Source organism: Peromyscus californicus, unplaced genomic scaffold (assembly GCF_007827085.1).
Source record: "Peromyscus californicus insignis strain IS unplaced genomic scaffold, ASM782708v3 Scaffold_10__1_contigs__length_136768540, whole genome shotgun sequence".
Lineage (NCBI taxonomy): Eukaryota > Metazoa > Chordata > Mammalia > Rodentia > Cricetidae > Peromyscus > Peromyscus californicus.
In genome coordinates this window covers 44,082,045-44,103,117 of record NW_026294391.1, presented here as the reverse complement: position 1 = coordinate 44,103,117, position 21,073 = coordinate 44,082,045, and the positions used below count along the sequence as shown (strand labels likewise).

Sequence of the window (21,073 nt, the reverse complement as noted above, 5' to 3'; positions counted from 1 at the left end):
AAGGGGATAATGGGAAATTAAGTGGGATGAGGAGAAAAAGAATGAGGAAATACAGCAGTGGGTGAGGGAAGTGGGCAAAGTATGAAGTGTACGAGGTATACATATGAAGAATTTTACAGCAGTTCCCATAACTTAGTAAAATGAATGCAGACAAAGAAAAAGTGTCAGTTTAAAATGTTTGAGCAGGATACTAGCTAGCATCCTGGTTGAATGCAACCTGAAACCTAGCGCACAGCCTAGGGATATTTAAAATGCTGCTGAATTCGGAGCTGGTAAAGTGAGAGTCCTCTCTGCTCCTCAGAAGTGTTCTCTGAGAAGGAACAGCCTTGGTCTTGTATAGGCCACCTTAGCCTTGGTATCCAGTACCTAACATCAGTGAAGATATACGAAGGTGAGGGAATCACTTCCAAAAATAATGGGGCCACTGAAAGTCCAGGTGCTATAGTGTGACCTGGACATGTAGTCCTGACTAGCCACAGTCAGTGTTCCCAGGGCATTTGCAGCCCAAGAGGGCAAAGGTTAGTGCTGTGAGTTTCAGCATCTTCCTCACATCTTTGTGTGTGTGTGTGTGTGTGTGTGTGTGTGTGTGTGTGTGTGTGTGTGTGTGTGAAATCTGTGTTTTCTCAATACATGTGTATATGTGTGTGTCAATGTGTGAGTGCATATTTGTGGAACCAGAGGCCAAACTAAGGTGGTATTCCCTAGAAGCTATCCATTTTGTGTTTAAGATGGCGTTTCTTCATGGCCTGGATCTGGCAAATAGGCTAGCTTTGCTGGTTGCAAAGGCCTAGGGATCCTTCTGTCTCTATCCCAGAACTGAGATTATAAGTGCAATCCACCACACTTCGCTTTGCTTTTTACCCATGGATTCTAGGTTTAAAGCTCAGGGCAAGCTCATTATGGATTGAAATACCATCCTAGCCCATCAGCATGTCTTATTTCAATCCAGAGGTAAAATTCTTAGTCTGGTATTGTAGGACCCAGTGAAAAGAAGGTCATGGTGCTATGCTTAACATGGAGCCTAGGAAAGGAACCGCAAGTAGGGTTGAAGACACCAAAGAACATTGGATGGACCATTTTAGAATTCTCAGTACTCTGTACGCAGTCATTTCAGTAGATTGAGCTCTCTGAAGCTCTTCTCCAGGCTCTTAGACATCTTTCATATGGCAAGGAAAGTAGAACAATTCTGAATATGATTAGAACTAAGAGTACTCAGGCAACTCTGTAAGTCAGAATTAATGGGAACCGGTCAGGAGAACAAAAGCCCAGTGTATTCTTAACACAATGTTCTCCTCAAAATATGGGAAAAGTTAGGGAAAGCCAAGGTGTCTGAAATCTGCAAAAACTGCTTATAGTATATTATTTTCCTGATCTAGGTGACAAGATCACCTGCTCTGCTACCCAAACTACAGCTTTCTCTTCCTGACTACAGCCATCATGCCCAGAGGAAAGAAGAGTAAGGCCCGCGCTCGAGAGAAACGTCGCCAGGTCCAAGATGAGGCCCAGGGGCTAAATGATGCTCAGGCAAAGGCATCAGAGAAAGGAGAGTCACGTGCCTGCTCTGATCAAGCTTCAGGAGATGCTAAGCCAAGCACTCCTCCTGCTGGCGTTCCACTGGGTAAGGCACCCACCATTACCGCTAGTAACAACATGGCCCACAAAAGGTCTGGGAAAGGTGCAAAGGGCCAAGAAGAGAAACGTGAGAGTTCTTTTAGGGCCCCACTCTCCACTGGAAGCATGCAGATGGATCTTTTATCAAGGAAGACAGGAATGCTGGTGGAGTACATGCTCTGCAAGTACAAAATTAAACAGCCTGCGAAGAGGGGAGAGATGCTCAAAGTTATCAACAAAAGGTTCAAGGAGCAGTTCCCTGAGATCCTCAAGAAAGCCTCATATCGTTTGGATATGGTTTTTGGCATTGAGTTGAAAGAAATCCAGCCCAATGGTCAATCCTACATGCTTATCAGCAAGCTTGATTTCCAGGATGATGGAAGTAGGAGCAATGAGCTGGGTCTTCCCAACAGGGGCATTCTGATCCCTCTCCTAAGTGTGATCTACTTAAATAACTACTGTGCTTCAGAGGAGGAGATCTGGCACTTCCTAAATATGCTAGGAGTCTATGATGGGGTCCCACATCTCATCTTTGGGGATGTCAGGAAGCTCATTACTAAAGAGCTAGTGCAGGAAAAGTACCTGGAATACCGTCAGGTTCCTGACAGTGATCCTCCATGCTATCAGTTCCTGTGGGGTCCAAGAGCCTATGCTGAAACCAGCAAGATGAAAGTGATGGACTTTTTAGCTAAAGTCAGTGAAACCATGCCCAGTGCTTACTCATCTCTCTATGAGAAGGCTTTGATTGAAGAGGAAGAGAAAGCCAAAGAGGAAGCTGCAGCCAAGCCTGGCACTAAGGGCAAGGCCAAGGGACATACTAAGACCAAGTTAAGCCATCCTACTCACAAGTAAGATATAGGTAGCCTCTGCTATATGGTTGAAAAGGTCTGTTCATCTTTTTACAAATAAGTTGTTGATAAGGTTTTGGGGGTGTTTTAACAAATTGTTAACTTAGAGTTAGAATATATACAGATAAATTTTGTAGACTGTTTCTTTACTGCTGTTTGTCAAGTTGAATGTTCACATTTTGAAATACAAATTGGAATTTTGCATGTAAGTTTGGCGGTGCTACATCAAAGTAACATGGCATTTATAGAGGAAACATCTTGGAGATACAAAAATATGTAGCAAAATATTTGAAAATGGACAAAAGTGAAAGTTGGTCATTTGTTGTTTAATCGTTTACTTTTTTCAAACTTAAGAGATGTACACCTGCATTTGTTTTTGATATTAAAGAATGCATGAGAAATTCAATCACAGTGAGTCAGATCTCTTTTTAAGACTCGTGCTCTACCTAAACAGTAATTAAACATCCAGTCTTGGGACGTTTTCAGATTTATACTGAAGATGTTTATTGAAAGTAGATATGCAGTGTTAGATTCTAGGAGAAGATCTCATTATTCATGAGAATGAAAACTAGTTTTCTTCCCAATAAAGAAAGAAACGGGTTTTTGTGGCATTGGACAGAAAACATTTTTAAGCTGCTTTTTTAAAGAAACATTTCTGATAGTTAATTTTATTGAAATTTAAAATCTGTATACTCTGTGGCATCTCAATTTAAACATGAAGAAAAATAATCCCAGGTGGATAGGTAGCAATGAATCAAATCAAAATGCTTATATTAATGACTTCCGTTTTTTTTTTTTAAAAAAAACCCTCTTTCACAACTGAGGTTTTGTATACCAAACTCTGAAGTCATACATTGTGTTCATGTAACCAAAACAGCCATGTGTTGTTTCTCTTTGAACTTATTCCAGTGATGTTCCAGCCTACAACTTAGCAGATTTTCCCCAAGACCTCACATAACAATCAAACCTCATAATCTTTAATTCCCTGACTCACAGTTTTATGCCACATACAGTCCTGCTGTGGGCTGATCCTTCTGTACACTGTGAAGATTTGTCCTCTGTGAGTAGTTTAATAGCCAAGTTGTTCGGCCAATAGCCAGGCAGGATAAGGTTAGGGAGAAAAACCCAAACTAAGGGGGGAAGAAGGGCGGAGTCAGAGTTACCAGCTAGACTGCAGAGGAAGCAAGATGAGAATACCATGCTGAGAAAAGGTACCACGCCATGTGGCTAAACAGATATGAATTATGGGTTAATTTAAGGGTAAGAGCCTGAGCTGCCGGCCAATATTTATAATTAATATGGCCTCTGTGTGGTAATTTAGAAAGCAGCTGCTGGGTATTTGGGAGTTGCTGGCAGCACAGAAACTTCCAACTACACAGTACATACTCAATTTCCATATTTCACAGCACATTATCACATTTTTTAGGAAAATGGACTATGACCAGAGACATGACAGTCCTGACGGCAAATTGCGGTTGAATATGCTTTGTTGTAGGATAGAAGACTAGCCCCCTCTACGAAATGTTCTGGTGACCCCCAGACAGTCACAGCCTCTCCTGAGTCAATATCCTGCTATTTTCTGGTTATACCAAGAAATAAACAATCAGCAAATGATTTAAACATTTTGTTTTGTTTTTTTGAGACAGATATTTTTGAGACAGGTTCTGTGTAGCTTTGGAGCCTGTCCTGGATCTCACTCTGTAGACCAGGCTGGCCTTGAACTCACAGAGAGCTGCCTGCATCTACCTCTCCAGTGCAGAGCGCTTGGGCGCCACCTTTGCTGCTGCATCTGCCATAACCTTCCTCTTGGGCATCCTGGCAGCACTGTGTAGTGGCCACTGCACGAACTGCTGCTGCCTGCCGTGGAGGCCGATTCCCACGTTTTATGAAGGTCATACGAGGCAGGTAAATGCAATTGCTGTCCATTCCGTACTGTTCTCTCTCAGTCCTACAAGAAGAAACCTCTCAAACTCATTTCTCAGTGTTATGTCAAAATTTTTTTTCCTGTGGAGATGCAATGCATGTCTCTTCACCCCAGATAGCCCACAACAGACCAAAATACAGGTAACACTGAAGTCCAACTTGGTAAGCCATGAGTTTTACTGGGGTTACATACAGGAGAAGAAATGACTCAAAGACTGCTGTATCACCAAAGCTCCCTCTCCCCCCAATGAGTGACTGACTGGTCAAAATAGTGGGAACTTAGAGCACACTTCACAGCCTGCAGGAAGATCACCAGGTTGGAGACTGTCCTTTCCAGGTGCTAAAGTAGATCTAAACCTCTTCCAAGCCGCTTGGCTGGTTTCTGCTTCTTCCAGGCAGCTGTTCTGCTGGTCTCAGAGTCTTAGCAGCTTTTCGCCTTTGAAAGTCGTTGCAGCATAGATTTTCTAAGTCTTGGCAGTTTGGCTCTTCTGAGAGTCTTTTTTGCAGCTCTGCTTCCTGTTGTCTTAAGCGAGACTCTGAGCTTTTGTTGTTTTCTCTGGCAGGAAATGGTCAAGTGAATCTGGTCAGTTTCAGAAACTTCCTGAAGGTATTAAGTTGTTTACCTTCCTATTTAAAGAGCTTCCTGGAGCTATTTTCAGTCGTTTACCTTCCTGCTTAAGGAGCTTCCTGGAGGATGGAATATTTCTTCCCCGAGTCCTCAGAGGAAATAGTTGCACAGCCAACACTCATGGGAATGAGAAGCTTAGAGTGTGTTTTAATAGTTTAAAGTTATGATTTGAGACTAGGTCCCTTTTTCAGAGTCCACACTGTTCCATTCCTCCTAAGTTGATTTGTGTGCTGTGGCTCTTCTTACAGTTTTATTTTCAGTATTTCAACATGTGTCTGATGTAAAGGAGGGACCTTTTCATCAAAATACTGAATTAAAATATATAGAACAAGACTCTCAAAATGTATAAATAAGCACAGGAAGAACAGACTATTCAGTGACATATATTTATATTCTCAGTGTTATGTATCCTCAACTGATAAGGGGCATGAGGTCAGGATAGAGGGAGACATTCTAGAGCAATTGCCAGCTCATGTGTTCCCTCAACTATATGACATAACACTGGCTACTGTGGATATCTACTTTAATGTGGGGAGTAATACTCAAAGGACAGAGGTTACACCCAAATCTAATTCTAATAAAGATAGTAATTTATCAGTTTTCCCCTTAATATATCTATCGTTGGATGTTTCCAGTGCTATAGTTTTCTTATCTCATACAATTTATAGAACAGCTACTATTATGGGATACCTAAGGACAGACCGCCTGAGAGGCTTGAATAAGTCAATGATATGGAGCCCTTATTCTCCACCCACTGGGCTGTCCCATACAGAGCAGCACAGAACATCCTGACCTCCAATTTGCATGAGGTTTTCAAGGCAAAAACTACAATTGTGTGACATAGAAAGCCAGCTGTGGATATCTGCAGCAATCAAATAGACATTGTTGAGAGAAGCAGAAAGATAGCACCTAAGTGGTCAGGGACACATTGTATAGAAATATGTGACCAATGAACAGTTTTCCCAAGATAATTTTAACATTTGAGGTTTTTCTTAATAGTTTCACGAGATGGTGTAACTATAGTTCAGGAGCCCACTACATTCCTCACTGGTTCTAGGAGAATGAGTTGCGTTATCAACTCCTAGCTTGGAAGTTTCATTTTAGGGCCCCTTGTATCTTTAATGTCCTTTTCTTTTGATTGGCTGGGAGGTGGGGATCAAAGGATAAACATTGACATATAAAAATGAGCGCTAAGATCCACAGAACAATAAGACAGAAAAAAATAAGCACCTGCTTTACCCAGGTAAATTTTGGTAACAATGAAGTGGGCCATCCAGTCAGATCCCAGCCCCCATCTTGAGTAACCATTTCTGCAAGTTTTTGTAACTCTGTTTTTTTTCCCAGTAATTCAGTTGTTACTGTCAGAGAGATTAAAAAGCACATTGTCCTAATTTCTTGGCATCCTTGATGGTGCAGTAACATTAAGTAATCAATAGTGGCCCTTGAATCTATTGTAGCCTGTCAGTGGACTTTTTGTTCTTTATTTAATAAGGCAGTAGCTGTGGACATACCGTTTAAACCTTTAGCTATTTTAAAGGCCATCCAGCTAAGCTGCTCATCAGTGTAGGCAGCCAGAATGGGGAGGCCTATTACAGAGAACATGATGGTCAAAGCCTCAGCTTTTGAGAGGAGGAAGAGATCATCATCACAGTCTTCAGTTAGGGGCTCTCTCTGTCTCTGACTTTGGTGTCTTGTTAGACATTTTTTCTTCTTGGACTGTTGAGAAAATAATTGACAGTTTGCTTAAATATCAAAGGGTATTGTGAGACAAGTTAGTGGGAAGATAATTATAAGTGTACTGTTCAAAAGTGAAAAACCATCCTTGAGGCAAAGGAATATAGCTTGTCCCATCTTTAGACCTGGTTTTACCTCAGTAAAGCCCACCTCCCAGTGTTCTCCCGGTATCTTTCCTCAAGTCCCGACTCTCATGGGTACCTTGGATGGTGGCCCGGTGGTTGTTTGGATACAATTTGTATGCCACCTGGCAGTGTCCCAACCCATCTTTTCTAGATGTGACATGTAAAACTTGTGTCTTAATAGTTCTGTTGGTTTTGTACTGCCCAAGTTGGTCCCTTGATGGAGTTGGTGATTCAGGTTAATTCCCACTGTTTGGGGGAGGATATGGCATCCATCTGGGAGGTACTTCCCTTTAGTTTCATCTGCAGTGGCCTGGAGCTGGGGTTGCTACCTATTGTTCTCTTCCTTGTATGAAGGCTGAGGTAGTAAAAGAGGCTCAGGTATGGACACAAAAATTTGCAGAGGCCCACTCCTAGGGCAGCCTCTTTGGCCACCTGATTGGCAAGCCTGTTTTCTATGACCTCCAGAGAGTCATTTTTTTTTTTTTTGGTTTTTCAAGACAGGGTTTCTCTGTGTAGCTTTGCGCCTTTCCTGGAACTCACTTGGTAGTCCAGGCTGGCCTCGAACTCACAGAGATCCGCCTGCCTCTGCCTCCCGAGTGCTGGGATTAAAGGCGTGCCCGGTTCAGGGTCATTTTATGTCCTTTACAGTGTATTATGGCTGCCTTTCTTGGTAGTCAGATAGCCTCTAGGAATCGTCTCTCTTTACAAATATTTCCATGAACATGGGCTGTTGGGAAAGGCATAATGTCTATCTGTAAGATGTTTACAGTCTTCCCTTGCCCATGGCAGAGGGCCTATGTGAAAGCTATTATTAATTTAACCCTATGGGCAGATGTCCCATGATCCAATGCCTGAGCACAAATGACCTTACGTTTATTTACCACGGCTGCCCCACCATGCCACATTCCATCCTTTATAAAGCTACTCCCATCAGTGCACAGTACCTGATCACACTGAGCACAGAGGGTATCTGTGAGGTCAGGTCAAAACCTTTAGATGGTGTAGGCCACTTCTAGGCAGTCTTGAAGGGGGCTCATCAGGATCACCATCTGGGAGAAGCATAGCTAAGTTAAGAGCAATGGTCTTTCTACATTGGCTGAGCAAGGAATAAGGCCTAATACTGTGTGATGAAGGCACTGGAGAGTCATCAGTCAGGGGTGGTCTGTAGGAGGGCCTCCACTGTGTGGACCAGCCAGGCTAATGTCCTGATATCAGTTTGTCAGCATCTTTGACAAGAAGGGCAGTGGCCACTACTGCTCTGAGGCAGGTTGGCTAGCCAGCAGCTACTGAGTCAAGTCTTTTGGGTAAGTAGGCAACAGGGTGCCTCTGGGGTCCTAAAGTTTGGGTTAGGACTCCCTTTGCTAGTCCCAGGGCCTCACTTCGAAACAGATTATTTCTGGTTAGTCATTTCTGGAGGGGCCATTGCCAGGGCAGGGACCAGGGCCATTTCTAAGATCTCAAAGGCCTTTTGTTCCTTTGACCCCAAAAGAGGGAACTTAGTAGCCCTTCTCATAATTGAGTGTAGTGGTTTTGCAATTTCAGTAAAACTTGGTATCCATAGTCAATAATATCCCACTGTCCTGAGGAATTCCTGGACTTGCTTCTTAGTCTTAGGCTGAGGGATTTGTAGGATTGCCTCAATACATCTCTGCGACAGGATGTATTTTCTTTTTTGTAACTTACAAAACCTAGTTAGGTAGCTTTTGTGCTACATAATTGGGACATCTTGGAGGAGACATGGTAGTCACTGTAGGGCAACAGGCCAGTGGAAAAATCATCTTGCCCCTGGTCTGTCCCCAAACCTGGAACTTTGAAATTCCCACCTGTATGACTCAGACTTAACGGCCAAATAATACTTGGACTAGCTTACTATGCATGTTTCCAGATCCCCATAAAGCCTGCCCTTTCTGCCCACCCTACTGCTGTCTCTGTTCCCGCTCAGAGGTAGCTGCCATTTGTTTCTCTCCAATAAATCTCTATGTGAGGTTTGTTGTGTGCTGTGACATTGTGATATTCCTTAGTTCTGGATTGCTAATATACCCTTGTGCTGGAAAACCCTTTCAAGCCATGCTCTTGAAGCTCCCTTAACAGGCCTTTTGTGGCCTGTCTGCAATTGACCTCAGTGTCAGCAGCCAATAGTAAATCATCTACATACTGTAAGAGGGTAACCTCTGGGTAATTCTTCCTAAAGGCAAGAAGATCTGCACTGGGAGCCTCGTCAATCAGGGCGGGTGAATTTTTAAATCCTTTTGGCAATCTAGTCCAAGTAAGTTGTCTGTTAAATAACTTTTCTGGATCCATCCATTTAAAAGTAAATATAAGCTAGCTTACTTTAACTAGCAACAGGCTGAAGAAAGCATCCTTCAGGTCCAGAATAGTGTAGACTTGTTTAATGGGGGAGCAAGAAACTAAGAATGATATATGGGTTTGGAAATGTGGGGTAAATAATTTCTACCCATTTATTTACTTCCCCAAATATTGGACAGTCCTGTAATTGTTAATGCTGGGTTTTTGGATTGGAAGGAGATGGGTGTTCCAAGGTGACTAGCAAGGAACTAAAATGTTAGCCTCCCTGAGTCTCTGGATATGAATGGCAATTCCTTTTTTCCCCTTCCCTTTCCATGGAGGTATTGTTTTACTTGGATTGGGGCTGTGGTAGTAGTCAACTGAACTACTATTGGGGCTTGATCTATTGCCTGTCCAGGTGGATTTATTTCTGTCAGTACCCCAGGAATCTTTACTTGTAATTCAGCCAGATGTGGGGTGGATTCCAGCTGGACTGGGGATGGCTCAGATAGTAACTGGTATTCTTCCACAACTGGACAAGTAACTTGGCTCTTAGTGGGGAGTTTGTAGTCTAATTCTGTCATGTCTTCCTTAAAGATGATGGTGGCTTGTAGTTTCTGTAACAGGTCTTGGCCCAGTAGAGTATAGAGCATTCCAGTATAGCCAGGGATGTGTACGTGACTGTACCTCTTCCTAAGTCCTGGTTGGATTCCCCTGTTGCACCTTGGACTTTTACTTTATCTCTTTTTGCCAGGGGTCTGTCGGATTTCTTTAGGACTGAAAAAGTCACCCCAGCATCTACCAGGAAACTGTCTTGCCCCCAACTTGTAAAGTAACCCTGGCTTGTGAGAACTTAATGTAGTTGAGCCCTGCTCCCATCAGGCCGTTTCAGTTTCTTTCTTTCTTTTTTTTTTTTTTTTTTTTTGGTTTTTCGAGACAGGGTTTCTCTGTGCAGCTTTGCGCCTTTCCTGGAACTCACTTTGTAGACCAGGCTGGCCTCGAACTCACAGAGATCCGCCTGCCTCTGCCTCCCGAGTGCTGGGATTAAAGGTGTGCGCCACCACCGCCCGGCCTTCTTTCTTTTTTTTAAATTATTAAATGTATTCATTTATTTTACATCCCCAGAACTATGGAACGCTTCATGAAATTGCGTGTCATCCTTGCGCAGAACGCTTCATGAATTTGCATGTCATCCTTGCGTAAGGGCCATGCTAATCTTCTCTGTATTGTTGCAATTTTAGTATATGTGCTGCCAAAGCGAGCACCCGTTTCAGTTTCTAATTGGAGGACTTTTACCTTGGGTGTTTTAGCCCATTTGTTCAGACATTCCTTTTTTCCAATGTCCTCTTTTATAATATGCACATTGATTTCAGGCTAGAGAAGATTTGAGTGGTCTCGCTGCATTTCCTGGTCCCTTCTGGAGGCTTTATTCATTACCTTCTGGCAGACTATACATCCCCGTTGCTCTCAACAATTGCCTTTCCTAACCTTTTTGCCTGTCTATCTTCTGGCAAATCTCTATTATTAAAGGCTCTCTAAGCTACTTCCACTAACTCTAAGAGTATCTTTCCCTCAAATCATTCTAACCTCTGGAAGGTCTTTCTAATATCCAGGGCTAACTGGGTACCAAAGGCTATGTTTATAGCCCCTGTTTTCTAGGGCTTCTGGACCAATGGATGTATATGTCCAGTAGGCTTCCAACAGCCTCTCCAGAAATGTAACAGGAGGTTCAGCTGGTGTTTGCAAAATTTCACTAACCTAAGACAAATTTGTGGGCTTCTGTGCAGCATTGCAGACACCATTCATCAGCGTGCTGCAGTAAGTATCAAGATTCCCAAGATTCCCCTTACCTTGTTCAATATTAAGGCCCCATTGAGGTCTGGTAGAAGGAAAGACAGTTTCCTAAATCAGGGGTCCTCAGGGGCTACTGACTTCCTTGTTTCCCTCCAGATCCTCTCTCTGTCTTCTGAAGTAAAGAGTGTTTGGAAGAGCTTTGGCAGTCATCCCTGATAAACCGATGAGTGAAAAACATTGTCTCAAAAAGAGAAATTAAACCTTGAGATTTGTTAGAGAAGGTAGGGGTTGATTTTTCCACCTATAAAGATTGCTGGCAGAAAAGGGAATATAGACCATAAATACAGCCATGGGAGGGGTACCATCATCACCAGTGTCTTCCCTTGGAGGGAGACCAAAGACCCTGAGGGGAAACTGGGCTGGAGGCTGGGCTATACCTGGGTCTTGTGAGTACAACTCTGTGGGGAAGCCTTGCATAAAATTGAGAGGAGGGAGGTAGGGCATAGGAGGACCCACTGCAGGTGTGGAAAGGACTAAGAATAGAGTCAGGAGGGGTAGGTTCTGAAAGAGTCACAGGCAGGGAGAAAGTGGCAGTGGAAGCTCAGGATCAGGGTCCTCTGGCAGTATGGAAAGCTTTTTCTCCTGCATTTCTAAGATCTGGATCCTAAGTTTGTGGCACTCTGGCAACCAGGAAGGTTGCATTTCCAGGATATCCAGCCATATTTTAATGTAGGGAAACTGATCCAGGTGCTGGGTCTTCCTAGAAGAGTAGACTAAACTGTAGCATGAATCTTAAAAGGTCTTATTAATAAAAATACAAACAAACGCAGGGCCAGGTATTGTGGTGAATGCTGGAAGACCAGAGAGACAGAACAGGCCACAGCTACCTCACCTGGCCAACTTCTCAGCTGATCCTGTTTCCTCAGACTGGAAGTCTCTGTGTCCTCATCCAAATGGATCTCAGCTGAACTGCTGCTCAAAAGCTTAAAAGCTTAACCAGCTCTAGTTCCTGTTTTTCACGCCTTATATACCTTTCTGCTTTCTGCCATCACTTCCTGGCATTAAAGGCGTGTGTCTCCATGCCTGGCTGTTTCCAGTGTGGCTTTGAACTCACAGAGATCCAAATGGATCTCTGCCTTCCAAGTGATAGGATTAAAGGTGTGTGTGCCACCATTTTCTGGCCTCTATGTCTATCTAGTGGCTGTTCTGTCCTCTGACCCCAGATAAGTTTATTAGGGTGCACAATATATTGGGAGACACAATATATCACCACACTGTACCCTGGCAGCAACTTTGATATAGAATGACTTAGTATCTGGCCAACCCACACAGACAGCTAGCTAATCCAGTTCACAAAGTGAACATGGCGGGGTGGGGGATGTCGGGGGGTCCCTTGGAGAAGTGGACTTCAAATTCTGATTCCTGTGCTTTGAAACCTAATTTAAAGTTTTGTAAAATGTATTCCTAGAGAGGGCTTGAGAGCATCAACATGGGTTGGTTTCCCATGTCTTCTTGTAACTGGAAAGGTTTAATGAGGTCACAGAAACACAACAGAGACAACAAAAATGAAACAAACAGACATAGGACATAGATTGGTGGCCACCAAGACAAACCAGATCCTGAGGGTGTGTGACAGTGTCCCAGCCACAACACAGACTTGGAATCTTTAGGCTACATACAGCTTTTTCCACGAGTCCCCCAATTAGCACCCTAGACTGACGAGAAACCAGAAACCTAGGTTTATCTTCTCTTTGAAGGTTCTGAATTCAGAGATGCAGGTAGACTCCTTTAAAAAATTTTAGGGGAAAGTTAGTGAGGCATAGTCAATTCCTGAGGCCATGGAATGTCCTCTCAGTCACCTACCCTAGGACCAACAGCCCTTACCCTTGCCTGGAAGGAGCCCTACCTCAAGGGCTGAGGGTTTTCTCTTCAGGTATATTGGTAGGACCTCCAAAATGTTGCAGGGTGCCTGAAGAGAGACCCTCCTGAGAGGCCCAAATAAGTCAAATAATATGGAGCCTTTATTCTCTGCTGGTGAGGCTGTCACATACAAAGTAGCAGGGAGCAGTCCTGACTTCCAGTTTGCTTGAGCTATAAACCAAAACCCACAATTAGGTGACATATACAGAAAGGCAGCTATAGACGCCTGCAGGAAGCAAGCAGATGTTGTTTACAGAAGTGGGAAGGCAGCAGTTAAAGAGTCAGGCTGTTCTCATAACCTTGAGGTCAGGGACACAATGTAAGAAATTTATGTCTGGTCAACGTGACTAGTGACTAGTTTACTCATGATAATTTATCACTTAAATTTTTTCCTAAGAACACTTTCAGGAGATGGCATAACTATAGTTCAGTACATATATATATTTGGGCAGTGAGCTTTCTCCTTCTAAGTAGAGCCCCACCCATTCTATTCAAAGGAATCTTGTCTCTGAGATATATATATATATATCACTGCACTACTCATTTTAAAGTGTTAACAAATTAACAAACAATATACCTTTGAATCAAACTGAGAAGGTTTGCCAACAACAATGTTAACTCTCCTTTTGGCAGGACTGGGCATTTCCCAGAACTATTTATGCCTCCAGACAATTTTTTAAAAGCTTGAGATACGAACACACATATGGGAGAAATACGGACGCAAGCACCTCAGAATATGAAGTTTGTTGCAGAGAGACCTACTCCACAGCTACTCCCTGACTAGAAATATCGCTTCTTATACTCGGTTAAGATTCTGAGTAATCTTAACGGGACCAGGGAGCATTGTTATGTCAAGCAAGGGAGGCTTTTCAGCTTTGATCGGAGTAAGGTAATAAACCAAAATGCAAATGATAGAAGACCCAAGCAGAACAAAAGTGTGTGGGGAAAAGCAGCAGTGGGAACTAAAGACAAACAAGGCAGAAAAGTCACTTTAGAAAAATCTCACTACTTTATCCAGGGGAGGGCACTTCCAAGACATGGGTTGAACTTAGCCCCTTGTGGAGTGGGAAATAGCTTCAGAGACAAGATTCCTTTGAATAGAAGGGGTGGGGCTCGACTTAGAAGGGGGAGAAAGCTCACTGCCCAAAAAGTATCAAGATGGTGACAAGCAAGTGTGAATGACGAGTTACCCAGGAAAAACAGTCACACAGCACTTAGGGCCTTTGGTCAGAAAGACTTCCATTGTGCTGAGATCACTGACAAGCATTTACCCAGCAGGGTTCTTGCCTCCTCCTGGGCCTCATGGAGGCATGGGCCTCACATAGTGGATAAAATCTTTTCAAAAGGAAGGGAACCTCCTTTTCTTCCAGAAGGTAAATCAGGGAACCTGGGTAGCGACAGAGCTGACAATATGCTTTTCAATAGAGAGGACAGAAAAGTGTCCCACCCTGTCCTTCATTAACCACATTGAGAGGGTCTTAAAGCAGGCCTATCCGATGGGAATCCCTCTGTTTTTATGTTAAGTCTTTTTTTGTTTTGTATTTGTTTTTCCTGGCCATGGCTGTCCTGGAACTCACTCTTTAGACCAAGCTGGCCTAGAACTCAGAAATCCACCTGCCTCTGACTCTGGAGTGCTGGGATTAAAGTCATATGCCACCACCTCCCAGCTTATGTTAAGTCTTAAGTAAGTGTGTGTGTGTGTGGGGGGGGGGAATCTCTTAGTTGACATCTGCAGCCATGAGACAGAATAAGGGAGAGATTCAAAATATGCTAGTCACTGTATCAAATACTTTACATTCCTTGCACTTATTCTATGGCTACTAGAAGATAGGGCTTACCAAAACCATTGTACAGACGTGAAACATGCAGCTCAGGGAACTTGTTAACTTGCACAGATGCTAAGTGAGAGTATCTTCCACAGTATAAGATAATCAAAACCCACAGTATTTCACCCCTCCCAACCTGAGATCTCCTTTGTGCTCCTGAATTCCTTCTTGTTCCCCTTACTGTGAATGTTAGAGCTTATCAGGAAAGCACAAAGCTTGAGTCTAGGGCCGCGTCCTACGCAAACCAGATAAACTCTCTGTCTTCAAACTGCTGGATATGATATCCAGTAAAAGCAGTAAGCTCAGCAAAATAAATGGGAGGGAATTGTTTTTATGTGCTCATTTCACTTTGGAGCAAACATCTCACACTACCAGACCAGGCTGGCCTCAAAGTCTATTGAATTCTCCCACCTCCACTTCCTGAGTGCAAGGATTAAAAAACGTGAAGCAGAACTCCCTGTTCACTGTGAAGTATGAAGAAAAATAAATAATATATGTAGTAGTTATAGGATTATGTAGATTTGTGATGTCTGAAGGCTTCAAAAGTTCATGTCATTTGCAAGAAGGTAGATGGCACTGGAGATCATGATTTTAAGTGCTGTAATGTTTTCCAAAAATCAAATAACCACATTTTCTTTCACACTAAAAATATATATTTAAAAAAAAAATCTTGCCGGATGGTGGTGGCACATGCCTTTAATCCCAGCACTCAAGAGGCAGAGCCAGGCGGACCTCTGTGAGTTCAAGGCCAGCCTGGTCTACAGAGCGAAATCCAGAACAGGCACCAAAACTACACAGAGAAACCCTGTCTCGAAAAACAAACAAAAACAAAATCTTAAAGATAGGAGGAGGACTGATGGGGGAGAAAGGTGATCGGAGTAGTGGCTAAGAGCTGGAAATGGGGGTTCATACATATTAACATATAATGTGTGGGAAAATGCCAGGAATCATAGTTTTATAGTTAATTTATGCTAAAATACAAATAAATGAATAAAGCAAAAATAAGGCCTGATAGGTGTGGTGGAACACACTTGTAATACTAACACTGGAGAGGAAGAGGCAGGAGGATTAAAAATTTCGGGTCAGTGGGTTTGAGGCTACTCTGGGCCTCAAATCTGTCTTTAAAAAAAAAAAGCGAGCCAGGTGGATCTCTGTGAGTTCGAAGCCAGCCTGGGCTACAGAGTGAGTTCCAGGAAAGGCACAAAGCTACACAGAGAAACCCTGTCTCGACAAAACCAAAAAATATTTTTAAAAATTAAAAAAGCGAAACAGAGACTGAACCACCACCTGCCTGAGCGGCCTTCCGTGTATCTACTAATTCCCTTTTATTTCAAATACACCCAAAGGTCTCGGGGAATTTCCATTGTACAATACAGTATTATTAACAGTCTGAATAAAAGCCACCACATACTCATTAGTCTTAAGCCTAAATCCCTAAGGGATTCCAAAAGTCTTTGTCTAAAGGAATTGAAATAGAATGCATAGATGAGGCAATTAGGACCACTTCCATCAAGGGCTAGATAGATAACTCCTCAGTTAAGAGCATTTGTTTATTTCCCAGGGACCCATATGGAGGTTCATGACTGTGTGTAACTCCAGTTCTAAGAGATCCCACACACTCGTGTGACCTTGTTGGGGACCATACATGCACATGGATGTACATACCTGCAGGCAAAACACTCATGCACATGAAATAAACTAAATAATTTTTTAAATTAAAAAATACTAACATAAGCCAGGCAGCGGTGGCGCACGCCTTTAATCCCAGCACTCAGGAGGCAGAGCCAGGCAGATCTCTGTGAGTTCGAGGCCAGCCTGGTCTACAGAGTGAGATCCAAGACAGGTACCAAAACGACACAGAGAAACTCTGTCTCGAAAAAAACAAAAAAAATAAAAATAAAAAATAAAACTTTTTTTTTCTTCAAATGGAGAGTCTATAGAGGGAGGGAACACAGGATTCAGAATCTACTCTGTTGAGTCAGCATGGTAAATTTCTGGTGTGCTCCCCAGCTCTGTCATGATGGTCACAACAAGTAGCCTAATAGGATGTTATGAGCCCCAGATTTGCAAGAGAGAGGTCTTGGTCAAAAACAGTAAAGCTGGGGCACCCCAAGTACTGATGAGAGAAGTTTTTCCCCAAACTAAGGAGGCGCCATTCAGCCCTTGTTGTTAGACCTAAGAACCTCCAGCAGGGAGTGAGTGCCAAGTGAGACTTTCCCAAAGGACTGAGGGAGGTGTACACTCGCCTGGATCCTATCAGCTGACTGAGGGGGAGCATGCCTTTGCCTAGGTCCTGTCACCAGACGTAGGGAGATGTGCTCTTGCCCAGATCCTATCAGCTGACTGGGGGTGGGGGGCGTGCCTTTGCCTAGGCCCTGTCAACCGACATAGGGAGATGTGCCCCTGCGCAGCTCCTATCAGCTGACTGAAGGGAGTGAAAACTTCACTTGGGAGGTCTGTGATTCAGGTCAGTACTACGAGGAATTTGTAGCTCTACTAGACCACTCACTAAAAGTGGAGGAGTGGGGTAGGGGGCTATCAAAAGACTCAATTCTGTTTCCTATTGGTCTGGGTGTTAGCCATTTAGTTTATACACATTCTGTAAGAACTAAGCAAGGTGAACACTATATTTGAAGGTGGAGGCCTTGAGTCCTTATAGGGAGGATTCTTGCTCCACTGAATTCACTCTGTGATGCCCATGAACAGGAATTTGGCATGCTCCTCATTTCTGCCCGGAAGGACACAGCAAATAGCCTAATAGATTACAGTGGGTGGGGATCCCAGTTCTGATCCAGGGAGTTCTTGTTGAAAACCAAAGTAAAGCCAAGAGGCCCTTGTGAGGATGAGAGTAGAGGAATTGTTCCCTAAACCAGGATTCTCACAAATCTGCTGGGCTGAGAAGCTTCAGCCATGAGCACCATGGGAGGCTTGCCTATGTTGCTTCCTCTTGGGAAGCATGTGGCTTCCTTTGGAGGCTGAGGGACTTCAGTCAGTATAGTGGGGTATCCTTTGGGTTTACCAGTGTACAACTTAAAAGAGGAGATGTCAAAAGACCCAACTCCATTTTCAGTCCTGTGGGGACCCAGAGAAAGCTGTTCTCTTTTGTAGTGTATCTGGATTTTCACTCAAAAGACCATGGAAGGAGAGGAAGATGTTTGTGGCTGTCGAACTTGTGTTGGTAAAAGGAGGGATCCTAGGATGCAGAAAAATCATTCAGTAGACAGAATTCCATGATTGAAGTGTCCTTCATTTGTTCCTGGAGAGTCACAGAAAACAACATAATGGGATGTAATGGGTAGGCTACTGGTTCTGCGAGGGAGGGGTCTTGTTCAAAATCAATTGAGAAACTGAGTGGTGATTGAAGGACACATCCCCAAATTAGGGAGTCTCAGAGAGTCCTGTATCTCCTGTCGTATCTGAGAATCTTTACAGAGGTTAGCCCATTGAGGCTTGAAATGATTACTCCTAATGGTGACCAAAGAAAGTCAAGGCTTCATTTCAAGTTTACATTACTCAGGTCAGAACAGCTCAGAATCCCTACCTCTACCTGATATGTTGAGGACCTAAAAAGCATGGATTCTATAATATTAGGGTTCCTTAGCAACACAACCCTGTTGTCAGTATGGAGAAAACCTGGGCAATAGTGGCAGGATGTAGGTCATCCTCATTTATCTTGTGATTCCAGGCCTTGGAAGAAAGACTCAGCATCTGTCTAATCAATTAGAGATGAATTTCTAGGAGTTACCTGGATTTAAGTTTAAAACCCTGACTTTGGATTTAGGAGATCAATTCCATTCTCACAATCTATAGGGTCCTACTGAATCTGACCCCTGGGGTCACCCCAGCCCTGTGTGGCCCCAGTAAACCTGTCATACTAAGTTTTTTGCACAGAAAGTCTCAGAAAGGAAAGTGTTAGCTAACAGAACAGCCAGTGGACTCAGTGTACAGAATACTTCTGGGCATTAAGTGGAGACAAGTTGAAGGTCTTCCATCCCAATCGGAGGATCTTTCTCCACTCGAAACAGAAACACAGAGCGGTATTCCTACACTCATCTCTAAGGCTCCAGACAATGGGTATTTGTCCTGTCCAAGACCTTGGGAACTGGTGGGTTGTCAAGGTCAGAGACTTGAATGATGACTGAAGAAAGCAAGTGTACAAAAATGAGTTTTCATTTATTCTTCTCAGTCATGGGCATCTCCAGAAAAAGGTCAGTAGATGTCAGTTTCTTTACTCCAAGAGTGATTACGTTAAATTTATTGTACACCCCAGTTCTCCATAGGAGACCCAAAACATTACCAGACTCTAGGTCAAGATCCTAAAAGAAGACTTGTACTAATTAATTCTCCTACCAGAAAGAGGCCATGGCAGAATCCCTTCTCCCATACCTGGTTTACAACTCTGAGGAGCCTAGTTGTGGAGATCGATTGTGTGTGTATGCATTCTTTTTTTTTGTCATTTTAGCCTACTGAGTCTCTAATGTGAGGTGAGGAGCATCAGGTCCTACCTAAAGACACAGTGAGGACCTTGAATGAGGACTGAGGACGTCAGGGAGCCTGTGTCAGCTCTTAGAACTGAGTGACCCATAGAAAGTGTTGAGGGCTCAGGCGTTCTTTCATTTAATCTTAGGGGTCCAAGGAAGTGGTGAGGGCATTAAATGGAGTTATTAAAAATAAGTGCAGCGCAAGGAAGGGGCCCAGGCACTGCTAACAGTTTGGGATGATAATGGCAGTGGCTTTGAGGCTGAGAGATCTTCTCTCCCCAGAGGAAAGGGGTTCCACCAGAATTAAGCCTGCCACCACCACTTGCATTCCTAGTGCACACCAAGCAGGGGGTGCGGCAGGCTGCAGTCGAAAGCACACTTTAGTTTCATAATGTTATCAGAGGACAGGCTGATCGGAACAAGTGCCCGCTGACGTCTTAAGACAGTACTTTCTCTGAATCCTGAAAAGGTGGGCTCCTTAAAGCCAAGAGTTATGTCTGTGTCTGTGCTGGAGGTACTTACGCAATCCCATTCTCTTTCCAGGTGACTGCATCACTACACTCCTGCTTATTGTTCCTGAACAAGATCATCATGCCTCGGGGGCAGAAGAGTAAGCTCCAAGCCCGAGAAAAATGCCACCAGACTGAAGGTGAGACCCGAGATCTCCAGAGTGTTCAGGCCCCTACAATAGAGGAGAAAAGCTCTCTACTTCCATCTTCTCCTTATTTAGGGGTTACTACCCGTACAAAATCAGCCTGCAGGCTACAAAGCACTTCCAAGGTGCCTCAGAGAGCCTTTTCTGCCACTGAGTCTAAGTGTGTTTCTCCTACAAGATCATCTAAAGGAGGTAACTACAGAATTAAGAGAAAACAAGATTCTTCCAAGTCCTCATCCTCCACTGTGAAGGCCCCTAGAAGCTCTCTCATTGGCACAGTCCGAGTGGTAGTGAAATACATGATGCAGATGTATAAAATGAAAAAACCCATTCTGAAAGCAGATGTGTTGAAGGTGATCACCAAAGAGCATAGAAAACGCTTCTTTGAAATCCTCAAAAAAGCTTCTTTCAACATAGAGGTGGTGTTCGGTGTGGACTTAAAGGAAGTGGATTCTATAAATCACTCCTACATCCTTGTCAGCAAAATGAATCTCCCTAACAATGGCACTGTGACTAGAGGCAGGGGACTTCCCAAGACTGGCCTGCTAATGAATCTCCTAGGTGTGATATTCCTGAAAGGAAACTGTGCCACTGAGGAAAAGATCTGGGAATTCCTGAATAAGATGAAAATATATGATGGAAAGAAACATTTCATTTTTGGGGAACCCAGGAAGCTTATCACTCAAGATTTAGTGAAGCTTAAATACCTGGAGTACCGTCAGGTGCCTAACAGCCACCCTGCAAGCTATGAGTTTCGGTGGGGCCCGAGATCTCATGCTGAGACAAGCAAGATGAAGATCCTGGAGTTCTGGGCTAAGATCAACCATACAGTTCCCAGTGCCTTCCAGTCCTGGTATGATGAGGCTCTGAGAGATGAGAAAGAAAGAGCTGGAGCTGCAGGGATACTCGGTGACACATTAATCCACGGCAATTAAATGTTCCACAACCATGTCAAACAGGTCCTCCCACATCTGGGGAAGTTAGAGCTTTTTGATGGGGAAGTTAGAGCTTTTTGATTTTACTCTGTAGTTCAAGAGGGCAGCTACTGAAAGAGGTAGTGAAGGACTGTTTGTAGCTAGAGGGAAGGTGGTGAATAGCTTTGTGTTCCTGTTCTGTATGGGCAGTTTGGAAAATGATCTGCCTTTTGTTTAATTTTAATTTTTTCAAATGTTCGTTTTAGTCTATCAGTATGATTCATTCAATAAAAACTATATTGTTCACACATGTTCATCAGTGTTAAAA

The 21,073-nt window shown here is 43.5% G+C and overlaps 2 protein-coding genes and 1 pseudogene across 2 annotated transcripts; 2 read left to right on the top strand and 1 right to left on the bottom strand.

The window, feature by feature from the left end:
- Positions 1 to 1,437: 1,437 nt before the first annotated feature.
- LOC128116552 (melanoma-associated antigen B4-like) lies at positions 1,438 to 2,463 on the top strand. The gene has a single exon (XM_052747890.1). The coding sequence runs from the start codon at positions 1,438 to 1,440 to the stop codon at positions 2,461 to 2,463; it is 1,026 nt and encodes a 341-aa protein (XP_052603850.1).
- A 7,858-nt stretch (positions 2,464 to 10,321) lies between these two features.
- Positions 10,322 to 10,420, bottom strand: LOC128118436 (uncharacterized; annotated as a pseudogene).
- A 9,347-nt stretch (positions 10,421 to 19,767) lies between these two features.
- Positions 19,768 to 20,766, top strand: LOC128114810 (melanoma-associated antigen B3-like). Its single transcript, XM_052745101.1, has one exon. The coding sequence runs from the start codon at positions 19,768 to 19,770 to the stop codon at positions 20,764 to 20,766; it is 999 nt and encodes a 332-aa protein (XP_052601061.1).
- Positions 20,767 to 21,073: the final 307 nt, after the last annotated feature.

Excerpts from the sequence above, each read along its gene's own strand:
- LOC128116552 (XM_052747890.1), top strand. The coding sequence starts at position 1,438 with ATGCCCAGAGGAAAGAAGAGTAAGGCCCGCGCTCGAGAGAAACGTCGC.
- LOC128114810 (XM_052745101.1), top strand. The coding sequence starts at position 19,768 with ATGCCTCGGGGGCAGAAGAGTAAGCTCCAAGCCCGAGAAAAATGCCAC.